Genomic DNA, 15,307 nt, shown 5'->3' with positions numbered 1-15,307 from the left:
TGCATCATAATCTCTTGCTCAACAGTGTGGAAACAAAATTTGTATATGTTGTCTCTCCCAAATTTTCAAATTTCTAGTTTCCCAAAAAAAAAAAAGGAAATTCAACAAAGCTTCATCAATGGAAGACAACTACAAATTCTCAAAAGCCTCACACTATCTTAATCAAGATAGTGTGAAGCAAAATCAATTCATGGTACCCAACAAAGCTTCACCAACAAAAGCTTCATCAATGAAGGACAACTACAAATTCTAAAAAACTTCACACTATCTTGATCAAGATAGTGTGAAGCAAAATCAATTCATGGTACCCAACAAAGCTTCACCACAAAAGCTTCACCAACAAAAGCTTCATCAATGGAGGACAACTACAAATTCTCAAAAGCTTCACACTATCTTGATTAAGATAGTGTGAAGCAAAATCAAGTCATGGTACCCAACAAAAGCTTCAACTCCAAAGCTTCACCAACCAAAGCTTCAACTCCAAAGCTTCACCTACAAAGCTTCAACTCCAAAGCTTCACCTACAAAGCTTTAACACAAAAGCTTCACCACGTTAGTTTCACCTACAAAAGCTTCACCCATAAAAGCTTCACCAACAAAAGCTTCACCCATAAAAGCTTCACCCACCACAAAAGCTTCACATACAAAAGCTTCACCCATAAAAGCTTCACCAACAAAAGCTTCACCCACTACAAAAGCTTCACCTATAAAAGTTTCACCAACAAAAGCTTCACCCATAAAAGCTTCACCAACAAAAGCTTCACCCACCACAAAAGCTTCACCCACAAAAGCTTCACCTACAAAGCTTCAACACAAAAGCTTCACCTACAAAAGCTTCACACTATCTTGATTAAGATAGTGTGAAGCAAAATCAATTCATGGTACCCAACAAAGCTTCAACCTCAAAGCTTCACCTACAAAGTTTCTACACCAAAGCTTCACCTACAAAGCTTAAATATATATATATATATATATATATATATATATTTTCGAAAATTCGAAAATTAATAAAAACAAATTTCGAAAAAAAATTTCGAAAAAAAAAAATTGCCTATGCCTCCTCTTCTTTGGGCCTAACAACTTTCATAACAAATATATACAAAGGAGGAGTTTTAGGCTACCCCTTAGAAAGGAAAATGGTGAAGTTTTGTTACTTTAGAAACTTGGCTACTAGCAAGACACCTCCTTTGTCAACTCCCTCGACCGGAGACTTGGGGGACTCCTACCATATGCTACTGCACCTTGATACTCGGAAGTCTCACGACCACTCAGTGACTTGGATTTTTCAAGTCTCCAACCAAGAAGTTTTCCTCACTCGAGAAATTAAGGGAGCACTACCTCAACATACATGCTTCACTCACAAAGCTTCAACATACAAGCTTCAACAAAAGAAAAAATTCAAAGAATTTAGTGAAGAATGCCTTGATGTATTTAACACAATACATTGAAATGAAGCAAAACTTGTTTATTAATATCTCCGATAAGTTACAAATATGTACATATACATGAATCAAAATAAACAAACAAGAGGGAGTCTTCACAAAGGTTGCTCAGGAGAAGTCTCAGCAATCGGCAGAGCCCCAGAAATAAGAGGCACCGGAAGGTGATTATTCGGAGCCTCAGTACTAGGAAGAACCCCAGAAGGAGGAGGCACCGAAGGTTGATCATTTGGAGCTTCAGTACGCGGTACAGCCCCAGAAGACGAAGGCAATAAATGCCTTTGGAACAAACCCACAAACCTCTGATGATCAAGTAAAATATGACCATCAAATTCCTGCATCTGGTCAAGCTTCCTCTTCATGTTTGTAGCACAGTCATGTGCGAGCCTGTGCAACTGTTTATTCTCATGCTTGAGCCCTCTAATCTTCTGTTTGAGACTTATCACTTCAGTAGCCAATGATTCAACTTGGCGGGTTTGAGCAAACAGGCGTTGGGCCATATTAAACACAGAACCTGCACACTGAACACTGAGAGCCAGAGAATCCTTAACAGCCAACTCATCAGACAGTTTGGAAAGTAGTATGTTATCTTTAGGAGTGAGAATGTTCCTGGCCACCACCGCAGCGGTCATATCATTCTTCATTATAGAGTCCCCAACGGTAAGATGACCAGTAGGGGATAAGAAGGATAGGCGTCATATGTTGTCTTGAGAAGGTATGGTTGCCTGTTCACCAAAGTTCAAATCAAAACGACGGTCGGATGGGCCAGACATTCTCAGAAATGATGAAGGAGAAATGAGATGCAATAAATCTATGAAGTACAAAAATAAGGGGAAAATTCCTACAAGCAATAACTCTCTAAATGTACTTTTTGCACATAATTGGTGCCCTTATAAAAGAAAGGGCAACAGGGCCGTTGGTTCAAAAATCGAAGATGCACCACTCTTCGGATTTCGAAGAGGCACCACTCTCCACACGCAACATCAGCTCATCGGGTACCACAGATAACTTTGCCAAAGATCTTTGACAAAATTTAGACATATCAATTTTGAAGGTCCAGCTACCTTACTATTACCCACAAGGGTAAAGGAACAATATCACTGCTTGATAACTGGAAAGTCCCTATGTGTGTCAACCTCCGTGCTCCATGGCAAGGCAGATTGGCAAAAATGCCCAACCTTTACTCACATTCGAGAAAACACTCCCAACAAGATTACTTTCTCAAAAATCGAAGAGGCACCGCTCTCCGAATCTCCACAGCCAGACTCCCAACATGATTGCTTTCTCAAAAATCGAAGAGGCACCGCTATTCGAATCTCAAGAGCCAGACTTCCACCAGGATTACTTTCTCAAAAATCAAAGAGGCATCACTATACAAATCTCGAGAGCCAGACTCCTACTAGGATCACTTTCTCAAAAATCGAAGAGGCACCGCTCTCTAAACCTCAAGAGCCAGATCCCCAATAGCATTGCTTGTTCAAAAATCGAAGAGGCAACACTCTCCGAATCTCGAGAGCCAAATCCCCAACAATATTGCTTGTTCGAAAATCGAAGAGGCACCGCTCTCCGAACTTCAAGAGCCAGATTTCCTTGGATAAAGCTTGTCTGCAATCTTCACACGTAACATCAGCTTTCCAGATACCACAGACCACTTTTTCAAAATGCTCTGACAAAGTTAAAACACGTGAATCTTGCAGCTCCCACTACATTTCTATGACCGAGAAGGGTAAAGGAACAGTGTTACCACTAGCTGTTGGGACAATTCCTATATATGTCAACCTTCATCCTCCACAGCCAGGCAGACCTGCAAATAAAAAAAATGCTTAACTTTTCTTCACATCCGAGAAGGCACTCTCAGCAGAGTCTCTGGAAATACTTAGCTTCTTTTCCCCCAATTAATACCTCTCCAAACAAGCCACACCAGAGTAAGAGTATCTCATATCATCAAGGTTAAAAGCAAGAATATCCTATATCATGCTTTTTCCCTATTTTTTCCTTTGGCCTTGTTCTTACCTGCAAGACAAGGAGAAAGTGAGCAATCAGTCAGCACTTGGAATCAAGCTCCCAGTCAGGAACTGACTACCTGGAACTCCTTGCCTGATTACTTATCTGGCATTGCTCTTGAGTACTCATCTTCAACATCTTATGCTTCCAGAAAAGATGCCACATCTGCCTGAGGAACAGATAGGGCAAGTGAGAAGGATACAAGGAAGCATGTGAAGACAAGCGCAACAGAACACGTGCCGATTCATCTATTACTTTGTCAACAGCAAAAGTATCCCATATCATTAGGGTCGAACGTACTCTAGATTTGATGGACTTGTTTTGACCCTCAAATTCTTGAGTCGGCCTTATACTCTGGAGAAAACAAGAAAACCCTCCAGCCCAGTTCAAGAATAAGCCTGTAGAAAGTTACTTCTTCAAAAGCAAAAGTATCTCATATCACCTCTTCTCCATTTGCTTCTCCTTATCCTTGTTGCTGTTTACGACACAAGGAGAAGGAGAACAATCAACCGGAAGTCGAAGTCGAACCTCCGATCCAGGTTGCTTGCTTGGAAGTCTAATTGCTTACCTTATCGGTTATCTCCTTTGGCAAATCTCCTAGCTCGGCGACTTGGGGGACTCTTACTATAGGGTTTGTATCTCACTTGACCAAGCCCGAAACTACAAGTAAGCTTCAAGTGAAATTGATACATTACCTTGTGCATCTTCATCGGTTAAGGATACCACCCCTGGATGGAGGAAAAGTACTTCAAGAGAAAATGCCACATCTACATATGAGACAGATAAGGCAAGCGAAAATGATACCACACTTCGGTACTTAGAAGTTTCGTGATTACTCAATGGCTTAGATTTTGCAAGTCCCCAACCGAAGAGTTTCCCTCACTCGGGAACTTAGGGGAGCACTGTTTGTACCATACTTGACCAATCCCGAAACTACTGAGCACCGGTCAACGTTATACCGTCAAGGACCCAGAAGAGTTTCCCTCCAACCAGGAGGCCAATCACAGCGCGACATGTGTCGACATCAGAAGCCAATCATAGCGAGACACGTGTCAACATCAGAAGCCAATCACAACACGACACGTGTCAATGTCAGAATGAAACTAGAAACTCTCTTCTATAAATAGAGATCATTATCTCACAATATTTCTGAATGTCATTTGTACTAAATCATTCACTAGTACTCACTAAAGGAGAGTTTGAACCTATGTACTTGTGTAAACCTTTCACAATTAATGAGAACTCCTCTACTCCGTGGACGTAGCCAATCTGGGTGAACCACGTACATCTTGTGTTTGCTTCCCTGTCCCTATCCATTTACATACTTATCCACACTAGTGACCGGAGCAATCTAGCAAAGGTCACAAACTTTATACTTTCTGTTGAACCAAAGTCCTCACCGATTTTATGCATCAACAAGTTTCATGCCAGGTTTTTTTATATAGAAATAATAACATGCTTATTGATAATATCTGGTTATTGTAAACAACAGAATTGAAATTTGGAGAACAAGTAATGAAATCTTGGCCTTGATTTAGTTGAGAACATTTCACAATGCTCACAGATGACTCATAACGGTAAGTTATTTTAAAGCATGCATATATATCATAAACAAGAGACGAGATTTACCTCAGACAAAAATATTGCCGTTGGTTTTGAAGCTATTTCCAATAACTCCTTAAGCACAATGGATAGATCTTGATATAGGAAGACTCTGATTCCTTCTTATATAGATGCCCGCTAGTAAGGAAGGCAATTTAGTCCGTCAAATCCGATCCCCGCAAGTAACTGATCCGAATAGTTCGGTTTCGGGCATCTAATTTCGGGTATTTTACGGTTATGGGTAACCATTGGGTAAATTTTTCGATTTCGGGTTTGGTTTTGGTTATGGGGGTATCCACCCCAAACCCATACCCGAAACCGAACCATTTCATCTATGAATAAAAAAATATAAATATTTATTATATAAAAAGTGGTTGTTAATAATCATGCATTATTAAATATGAAATTAATTATTTACTTTTATATCATTAATAATAGGAATTATACACTTATAATTTTCAAGAGTGTAAATGTTTTCTTAGTAATATAAATTTTTAATATTACTTATTAGATGCATTGTATTAATAATAGCAATTTATTTAATATTCTTCATTTAGTTAATAATATAAATAACTATATAAATAACATAATGGGGAAAACCGTCCCCAATCAAAAATCCGTCACCTGATTGGTTTGGTTATGGGGAAAACCCATTCAGGGATTCTACGAATTCGGGTTTGGGAAAAATAAACATGTTCGGGGTATGAGGATGGCACATCCGAACCAATCCACCCCGTTGCCATCCCTACCCGATAGGCACCTAAAAATATGGTTGGGTGTCACTTCCTTCGTTGTACACAACGCAATGCATTTATCCGGTTCACCCTTAATTTGGTCCATGAAGTTGGCTAGCATTTTTATTATACTAATGGAGAAGTTACACATGTGTTATAATGAGTTTGGTCAACTAAATAATTGAGTCTCACAGCTGTAGGAGAGGGCTCCTCTATATGGGAGGGACTAATATAAATTAGATTGCGGAACAGACTGAAATCAAGTCGAAAGGCGCATATCGAGCAGCAAGAATAAAGCTTTATAGATTAATTTGAGCTTTAGTGTCTGATTTGGAATCATTATATATCATTTCAAAAAGACTGACAATGCACATCAAACTCATTGTTATAATGTGTTGACGTTTCGAAGAGATTGTTGTTTTTTTTTTTTTTGTTACTTGTTTAATTGTATTCGTATTTAGGCTCCTAGAATTTCTAGGGCTATATAAAGGAGGAGGTACCGTAGATAAAATGTTTAGCATGTTATCTTATCAATTGTCATTCAATTTTGTTAATTGTATTCGTATTTAGTCTCCTAAAGTTTCTAGGGCTATATACAGGAGGTGGTACCATACATAAAATGTTTAGCCTTTTATCTTATCAATTGTCATTCAATTTTGTTGGAGATTTTCTAATACTTTATGATAAATTTCAGTAATGTTTTCTTTGGTTTATGTTCTCGAATGTGGAATTGTGGTCATTCTCATACTTATCCCAACGTATCAAAACATAATTATAGTATTAGAACCTGTTATCTTATCAATTGTCATTCAATTTTGTTTGAGATTTTCTAATACTTTATGATAAATTTCAGTAATGTTTTCTTTGGTTTATGTTCTCGAATGTGGAATTGTGGTCATTCTCGTACTTATCCCAACGTATCAAAACATAATTATAGTATTAGAACATGTTATCTTATCAATTGTCATTCAATTTTGTTTGAGATTTTCTAATACTTTATGATAAATTTCAGTAATGTTTTCTTTGGTTTATGTTCTCGAATGTGGAATTGTGGTCATTCTCATACTTATCCCAACGTATCAAAACTTAATTATAGTATTTTAATGTTAAAGAAGTTACGTAATTGATATTTATAGCTTGATGAAGTTACATAATCGATGTACATAATTGTTGGATTTTTGGATAAGTGGGGCCCGTGGGGTTTCACTTTAATACTGTTTCTAACTTTACCACCTGCCAAATCCGTCAAATATGAAGCTTTACCATGAAAAATCACAATGTTAATTAATGTAAGGCAATCATATTTAAACCCATGATTTTCTTTTTCACCCACCGATGTGGGATTTCAACAATAATTCCATCTAAGAGAAAAATGACAAGGTATATACGGAATTGTGCAAGTTCAAAGTTCAAACTAAACTCTGTTATGTATCTAAATTCTAAAGTGGTAGGCGGCGTCGTGTAGTTACCTTTCCACCTCTGCACTTGGACATTTGGTGGCTTGATGGTTGCAAGTTCAACACATTTACACATTTATTTATTTGTTTATCAACTTGCATGCATTTTTTTTCTTCCAAAAATAGAACTATTTGCATGCCCTGTTTGAAATAACAATTGAAACTATGATACTATACTGCCCACTGATTGAGTTTATATTCACCATGAAGCAAATTAGGACAATAGTTAGCCTCAAGTGTCAACAAATAATCTAATGAGGTGTTAGATGACATATCCATGCTCCGCCGCATGATCTGACCTGCAAGTTTAGACTGTGACCGTGGAATGTTTGACGCTGCATGAAAGTAGTAGATTGGTCATTAGTCGTGATATGACTTGGTTTTTAGAAGCAGATGAGTTGCTGCTGGGCAAAGATGGAGGCATTGCCACCGGCCAAGTGGAAGGTGGTTATGATAGACCTGAATAGGGTTAGCTCAGGACAAGGATTACAAAAAACAATATAGCAGACGTTTGAAGTATTTAATTTAGAAAAGTATAATTTAACAGGATAGATCCTTCATTCCTTGGGGAATCTCTCGTTTCTCAGGAGGTCTGATGCAGATATGAATAATACCATGTTTTTTCAGTGTAGCTATCAATGGAAAAATCAACCAAAACAATTCTATAAATATTACTAATTCAAATTAATTACATGATTGTCACTTAATTCTACCATGTTTTTTGACGGAGCAACTTTTTCTTGCAACCGATTGATCAAATTTTCCGGTGACCAATATGACCTTCAAATTTTCAGGCGACCGACAACTTTTTCCAATTTAATGTCACTCTCTAACAATGACCTTCAAAAAGAACATGCTAAGTAATGAATTTTCTCATAATTTCTCTAATTTTATTGTATTTACGTACATATGTGAAAAAAAACAAGTAAACTCACACAACAAAACATAATTGAAAATGAAAAGGTTGCACGTATTTTTTTTAAGTCACTATGTAAAAGTGACTTGAAAATTTTCAGCAACCAGAAAAAATTTGTAACCACAAGGACTCTGGCCGACAACAATTTTTGAAATTGGCACTGGTGGTATGTGGATCGCTTGCAATGGGGACAAAAATATAAACGTTTCTATGTAAATGTATTTCTCGTTAAAATCTTTATTGAAAGGTGGTATTTCTCCTTAAAATCTTTATTGAAAGGTGGTATTTCATCTGAATTTGCCTTACTTTTTAACTTTTAGGGGTGTGGTGTTGTTGTATGTAGCATCCTATTGCGATCAAATAAAAGATAAGTCCTATTCTTTATTTTGTCTAAAACAACTAAAACAGAAAGCCCTTCAAGTGCTACAGAATTTGTAGCATTTGTAGAATCTTCCAACAGTGAACAAAAATGAGTTCCTTAACTTGCCTAGAGATTAATAACTTTTAGCTGAGGGTTATCGGGTAATGACGGTCTCATAGGATACTTGTCCTCCACATACTAATCCAAACACATTGTACTCGGAACAAAACTAACGGTACAAACAAACTGATAACATCAACAACTCCTTAATCAGTGAGTCATGAGAATAGCATGGACAAACATATATGGACCTCGAATGCAACGGTAAATGCTCTTAACCAAATGACCTACAAGCCTCTCCCTTTGTCCTATCCTTTTATCGTAAACTTGGCTATTGCCATATGCCTCCTGTTTAGGGTATGTAGTAGAATATGAAGGTCTATGAATTCCTCCTTATGGTGTTGTATTCCCCCGTTCATGCCTGTGTGTTGCGATAAAAAGTTGATTTAAATCACATTTATTAGTCTTTTCTTCTTCAACTCACGGTGTCCTGAATTCAACCCTCTCATTCTCCTTACTATAAAATATCGTTTGTATTAGGAAAAAATGCTAATTCAAACAGTTTTTATTTTCATGTAGCAGAGATGAAAAGTGGGTTCGGCCCACCAATATACTTGCTGGTGGGCCTGAGCAGAGTAGTCCACTTTCTTCTTCTTCGTTGAGAAATCCTCCCAAGAATCCCGAGTTCTCTGTTCTACTGTCCAGGTCAAACAAACACTTCTCAGATTTTCTTCTCTCACAAAACCCAGCTCTCTTCTCACCCCAAAAATGGAAATTAAGTAAATAAAAAATATTAAACCTGCTCTCCTTATGAATTCATGCAACAGAGCTAATTGGTGGGCTGAGGAATCGAAGCCTCCTTCACCTCACCGCCCTCAAATTCCATCACAGTCACATAGTTGACTGTAAATTCTGCTTCTTTCTTCAATCAGATCCCCAGATTCCCCACAAGCTTAATCTGCCAGAAAAGCACAAAACCCAGGTGGGTATTTTGTGCTGGAGTTCTGAAATGGCCAACTGCTTAGAGGAATTGGATAATGCAATTGGTGAGTTTTGAGTTTTTATTAGATACCCATGTTTCCATTTGCCTTTGATAATGGCTGCATGTTTTAAATTTCATTTCTTTTTTGTTACAATTTGATTGGCCTGTAGTAGCTTACTAGATTTATTTTTGTTCTTTTCTGTTAAATAGCAAAATTGCATCAAAACTTTCGGGAATTGAGGTACCACCTTGAGAAGTCGTTCTTAGAGCAGGGCCTATTGAAATTTGAAGTTCAGTGGAAAGATCTTAAGAAAGATCATAGCAGATAAAACGAGCAGCGGTAGGTTCACTTGCAACAAATGGTATATTCTTATTGTTCTCTCAACTTTATATCAATTTAGCTTTGGTTTTGCATATGATGCATTTTCGTGTCAGTTTAAATGTGATCTGAATTTAAGTTAGTGCATTGCCATTGGGATTTTTCACATTTGTTCTAGACTTCTAGTTGTTCCAGTTTTGATGTTCAACGAAAATAAAAGGATCTATCGATACTTCTTTCCAATAGAAAACTATGGTTGAACTGAGTTTTTCGGACTTTCCAAACACAAAAGAAATAAATGAGTTTTGTTCTGAGATTCTTATATAGAAATTTGATCACACACCTTGTCAATCCAAATTTTATCTGAGCATAGTCCAATTAAAAGGCATAACTGAATATCTAGGGTTATTCTGTCATATCGGGACTGTATAGGTACATCTTTTGTTTGTGTCGAGGCAAATGCAGTGGTGTTTAACTTCTGTCAACCCATGGATGTTTAGTCGTTGTTGTAATCCTGATAATTCTTGCGGTTCTATTCCCTCATCACTTAAGCTTTTGGGGCCAGTGGTTATCTAACATGGTATTAGAGCCTTGTTAGTAGTTTGCAAGAGTTATTGGGTTCAAAACTTTTGTTCTCGATGCCTGCTTCTATGCTGTGTGAATGGTGCATGGTCAGGCTGCACTACTATGTTCTTTTTCTCCTTCCATCTGTTTGTTCCTCCACATGCTGCCCATTCTGCATGTGAGGGAGGGTGTAAGCTTGGCATCCCTTGTTCACCCATTCCCTAACATCTTAAGCTTTTGGGACCAGGGCCTGTGTAATCTGTTTCTATGGTAGAAGAATCTGAATATGGCATGCTGTATGCTTTCCCAATTAAAACTTCTTGCGGGGAGATTCAATCAATGGAAGAATATTTATTAGGCTTTGTTACAGTTATGATATGCGTCTAGCTTCCCCCTCCCTCCTTATGATATGCCTCATGTTTCAAAATACCCCATTCCATCAAGTCTGTTGTGTTTCCGTTAACCAAGTTGAAATGGCACTTACATGGAAAATATTTATGGACTTTTTGCTATATTTTTATTATTTTATTTCCTTATTGTGTTGCTTTGTGGTATTTAATGGTGTTGAATGTACTCCCCTAAAGCATTTGAATATACCACTTTTGTCAGCATCGATTTTTCTAATATTTGATGTCATTTTCAAAGACCCCAGATCTGTTTAGCTAGCTTCAAAGTTCATGTTATAGTGACAAATTCCCCTTCTACACTTTGTCGGAAAATAATCGAAGGGGCAGAAAAAGTTGTGTTGCACTTTCAACTGTAGATGCTGAATACATAAGTGCATCTGAAGCCACAGCTCAGGCAATATGGTTGAGGTTTGTTTTGGAGGATTTTGGAGAATTACAAACTGAAGCAACCCCTCTTCACTGTGACAACACATCTGCCATTGCCATTACCAAGAATTATGTGTTCCATCAAAAGACCAAGCACATTGATAGGAGATATCACTTTATCAAAGATGCATTGCAGGAAGGCATTATTGACTTGGTGTGTTGTCCCACAGAAGAGCAATTGGCAGACATCTTCACAAAGCCACTCGCAAAGGATCGATTCAGTCTTCTCAAAAGTATGCTTGGAGTGAAATCAGCTTTAGACTTAAAAGGGAGTGTTGAATTTTAAGTCTATGGCTGATTTGGAAATAAGCTGTGTATCAAATTTGTGCATTCACTTGAGTTTAAAATACCAAGTGTGCAGCTCAAATGTAGTAAGGCAAGTAATGTCAGGTGTAATGATCCTAGCAACTAGCTAGATGTAAGGCTGAGATTGTTTTGTGAAGAGAGAATCCACATTGGATTATAACGGTTATGTAAGCACCAAGTGTGTGAATTGTAGTGTGATGAATGAAATGAATATGCTCTGCTTGATTATGCAGAGAGAATAAAACCCTTCTGAAAATCCTTTCATTGTTATGCTTCTCAATTTCTTTTCTTCGATTGTTCATTCATCCAGATTTTCTAACAGAATCACAACTGCGGTCAGTCCTGTGAACTTGCAATCTTCATGTTTCCTTTTTCTGTTCATTTTGCTAACATAATTGTTGAGAATGAATCCCACGTTGATTAGAGGAGGGACCTTGCATGTGTTATAAGAGGTTGGGCTACTCCCCACATTGTCAATTGGTTTTATGATGGAACCTCATCTTTCTTCAATTATTCTCCTCTCTCGCACTGCTCACCCTATAGCCTTTCAACTTGAAGGTTGATGCTTCTGAAGGATGTATTGCAGTAGTACTAGGTGCATTGAGCTTGTTATGTTGAAGAATTGAGTCGGAGTCCTATATGACATTGGTCATGTATTGTGCAGTCTAACCACATTAAGATTGCTATTCTTTTGGCCCATCATTCTTTTTCCATAACTTTCTTGTATGTAATTAATTTATCCAGTTCTTCTCATTTCCATCTGCCCTTCTAATTGGATTATATTGGACGACGATACAGCAAAACTATCAGACTATACAATCATTGGTGATGAGTTCATTTTCTGCCATGTGGTTCCAAATGGAAAACAAAATAAAATTCATGTTTCATTCCTGCAAATACGGGCACATTTGTTTGTAAAGGCATACGCATGTGGTCAATCCCGTGAACTCGCAGTCCTCAGGTTTCTTTTCTGCTCATTGTTTACAATTTATCAAGCTTTAGTGTCCTTTCTTCTTTATGGGTTGCGCTTATGTAGTATTTCGCTATGGCAACAAGAAGGGAGATTGTGTTTTCCCTTATAAACTAGATCCTGTACAACAAGGCGCTTGTTTTGTTTGCTGGAGTAGGATTCTCTCCCATCTTTTTTTTTCCTCCCCTTCCCTCCCCTCCTATTTGAATGGTCACGGTTAAGCCACGTCAACATCATATATTAATTTTTTATAGCAAGAGAAAGACAAAATAAGAGAATGTGAGAGGAAGGGATGGAAGGGGATGAAAAGGGATGGAAAGAGGAAGGGAGAGAATCCTAGTCCTTGTTTGCTGAACCATTGTCAGAGTCCGTTTATTTGACCTAGTACTTCTCGTCACTGAAATTAGTGCAGTTTAAGGGCATTAAAAATTGTCATTCTCTTGATTGATCATTCTCCTGCTGTGTGTGTATAATCTCAAGCAAGTGTTTGCTTCTATTGGCATCCATTTTCCTAACATTGAGGGTTTTCCCTTTCATGCAATCAATGCACTCAGGTGCATTGTCAAAATCCAAAACAGGTATAAAACTCAACTTTGACAATTGCATGATCCTATCCCTTGAAATGTGTTCTAGTCTTTTATGCCATAACATATAAGAATTGTCAAAATTATGCATTCTTTTGGCAGTTGTGTTCAAAATACTTAACTCATTGTTCAATAATGTGCACTGTATTTTCCACAAGTGATCATGCAAAACAGCTTTTCCTATTATAGACCCCTTACTAAAAAAAATTATGCATTCCTTATTACCTATGAAAGTGACACCTTCATCTACTAACTTAGATGCAGACAATAGGCTTCTTCTCATTGCAGGCACATACAACACATTGGATAACTCTAACACAAAGCCAAAAGACAATTTGAGTTTTACCCTTCCTATAGACTCAACTGTAACTCTGGTTCCCTCACCAACACAAACGTTATATGCATTTGCTTGTTTTTGTTTCTCAAAACCATGCAGTGAATTTGTTATATGCACAGATGCACCAGTATCAAACCATCAAGAATTTACAGGAATTTCAATGAGATTTGATTCCTCATAGACATACACATTAGTCCTACCCTTAGCCCTTAGCCATTCCTTGAATATTTCACAATCTTTTCTATAGTGACCTTTTGTTTTGCAATGGTGACATCTAACCTTTTCTATGTTTTTAGTTTTAACCTTAAAATTGTTAGACTTAGAGGAGTTGGGATTCTTAGCAGGCACATAAGATTTATCAAGGTATTTGACATAGAAGTTTTGCCAAAATTTGGATTGAAGTCTTTCTTTTTTGAAGTCTGCACAAAGTAGTCTCAACTTCCTTTCCTTGTCCAGCTTCTGTCGATTTTCCTCTTGAACACACTGAGATATAAGCTCATCCACTAACCATGACTTATTTTGAGTGTTGTAGGAGACCTTCAGCTGACTAAACTTCAAAGGAAGTGCTTGCAAGATCATAAACACCAGCTGTTTTTTCACAAATATTCATGTCTAATGAATTAAGTTTTTCAGCCTCATCATTCATCTTCATAATGTGATCTCTTCTTGAACCACCCCCTTCAAACTTGTAGGTTGTAAGAAGAGTCATATACTAAGCAATTTTCAGCCTTTTGTGATTCCTTGAATTTGTTCTCAAAGGATCACACCTTTTGATGCCTCCACGCACAATGTCAGTCATCCCACTTTCCAAAATTGACAATGCCACTTTGTTAGCTCTTGTCCATCTTTCAAACTCTAACTTCTCAGCCTTTGAACTCTTATCAGTAAGAGGTGCAGGCTATGGGGTATCCAGTGCTATGTCATACTCATTCAATGTCAAAAGCAATTTTATTTCCCTTCTCCACTTTCTGTAATTGCTTCCACCAGTGAGTATAGGCACATCAGCCAAATTCATTGTTTTTAGTTAAACTGCAGAAGATAGCAATGAAATCATCACTTTGAATCTTTTGGGATTCTTGATTTCTATCTATTTCACCATGTAATCCTCACCATGAGTCAATTTTGTCATACACATGATCTCATATTTTAACAAAGATAACCATACATAGAACAAACAACTCACAGAGGATTGCATTCAGGAATCACATTCAAAAGTGCAATTTTGTGTTATATCACACCATATATATCAAGAATAAAAAATTCAATAAACTCAATGTAAAACAGAAGCGGGAACTTGAAATAATTGTCAATTTAGCTTATTGATTTTGATATCCTTGATTCGAATCAGCAAGATCCTAGTATAAATCTTAATTATATGCAGAGACATGGTGTTCTTTAATTCAAAATAATTTTACTATAGTCTAAAGAAAGGTTTAGAATTGGCACTGTAGAAATGAATAGTGGTTAATTTCAAATTAATTACAACCATACCATTGGTATTTCTGTTGGTTTTGGGTCAGTAGCCCGGCCCTCAGCCAGCCCCAAATGTGTTGGTTTTAGCTAGGAAGCCCAGCCCTCAGTAAGGCCTAAATTATTTAATTACGTTTTTGCCCATCACAGATTACAATCCAATGGTAGCCATGGTTTTTTATGAAGGGCAATTTTGTCCTCTCAGATTTGGGCGAGATTGGGGTGTCAGCGGGCAGCTATCATTTGGTCATGTTCGATTAGGGTTTCGGGGTAGGGCCTGCGAGAGAGAAAGAGAGAGAGAGAGAGAGAGAGAGAGGCACAGAGACAGAGAGAGAGATGGCGATGGAAGGAGAGCGAGGGGGAGGGGTAG

At 37.6% G+C, this 15,307-nt stretch overlaps 1 protein-coding gene across 2 annotated transcripts in view; it reads left to right on the top strand.

The window, feature by feature from the left end:
* The first annotated feature begins 9,274 nt into the window (after nucleotides 1-9,274).
* Nucleotides 9,275-15,307, top strand: part of LOC126616885 (uncharacterized) — a 57,843-nt gene continuing 51,810 nt past the window's right edge. Inside the window, exon 1 of one of the 2 annotated variants that reach the window (XM_050285016.1) lies at nucleotides 9,275-9,618. In XM_050285016.1, coding sequence (XP_050140973.1) covers nucleotides 9,582-9,618 — 37 coding nt within the window. In that variant the 5' untranslated portion in view covers nucleotides 9,275-9,581. The remainder of the gene's footprint in view (nucleotides 9,619-15,307) is intronic. The other variant, XM_050285018.1, reaches the window with a different exon arrangement.

The sequence above is a fragment of the Malus sylvestris genome, chromosome 3 (assembly GCF_916048215.2).
Source record: "Malus sylvestris chromosome 3, drMalSylv7.2, whole genome shotgun sequence".
Lineage (NCBI taxonomy): Eukaryota > Viridiplantae > Streptophyta > Magnoliopsida > Rosales > Rosaceae > Malus > Malus sylvestris.
This window is presented reverse-complemented; position numbering and strand designations above follow the sequence as displayed.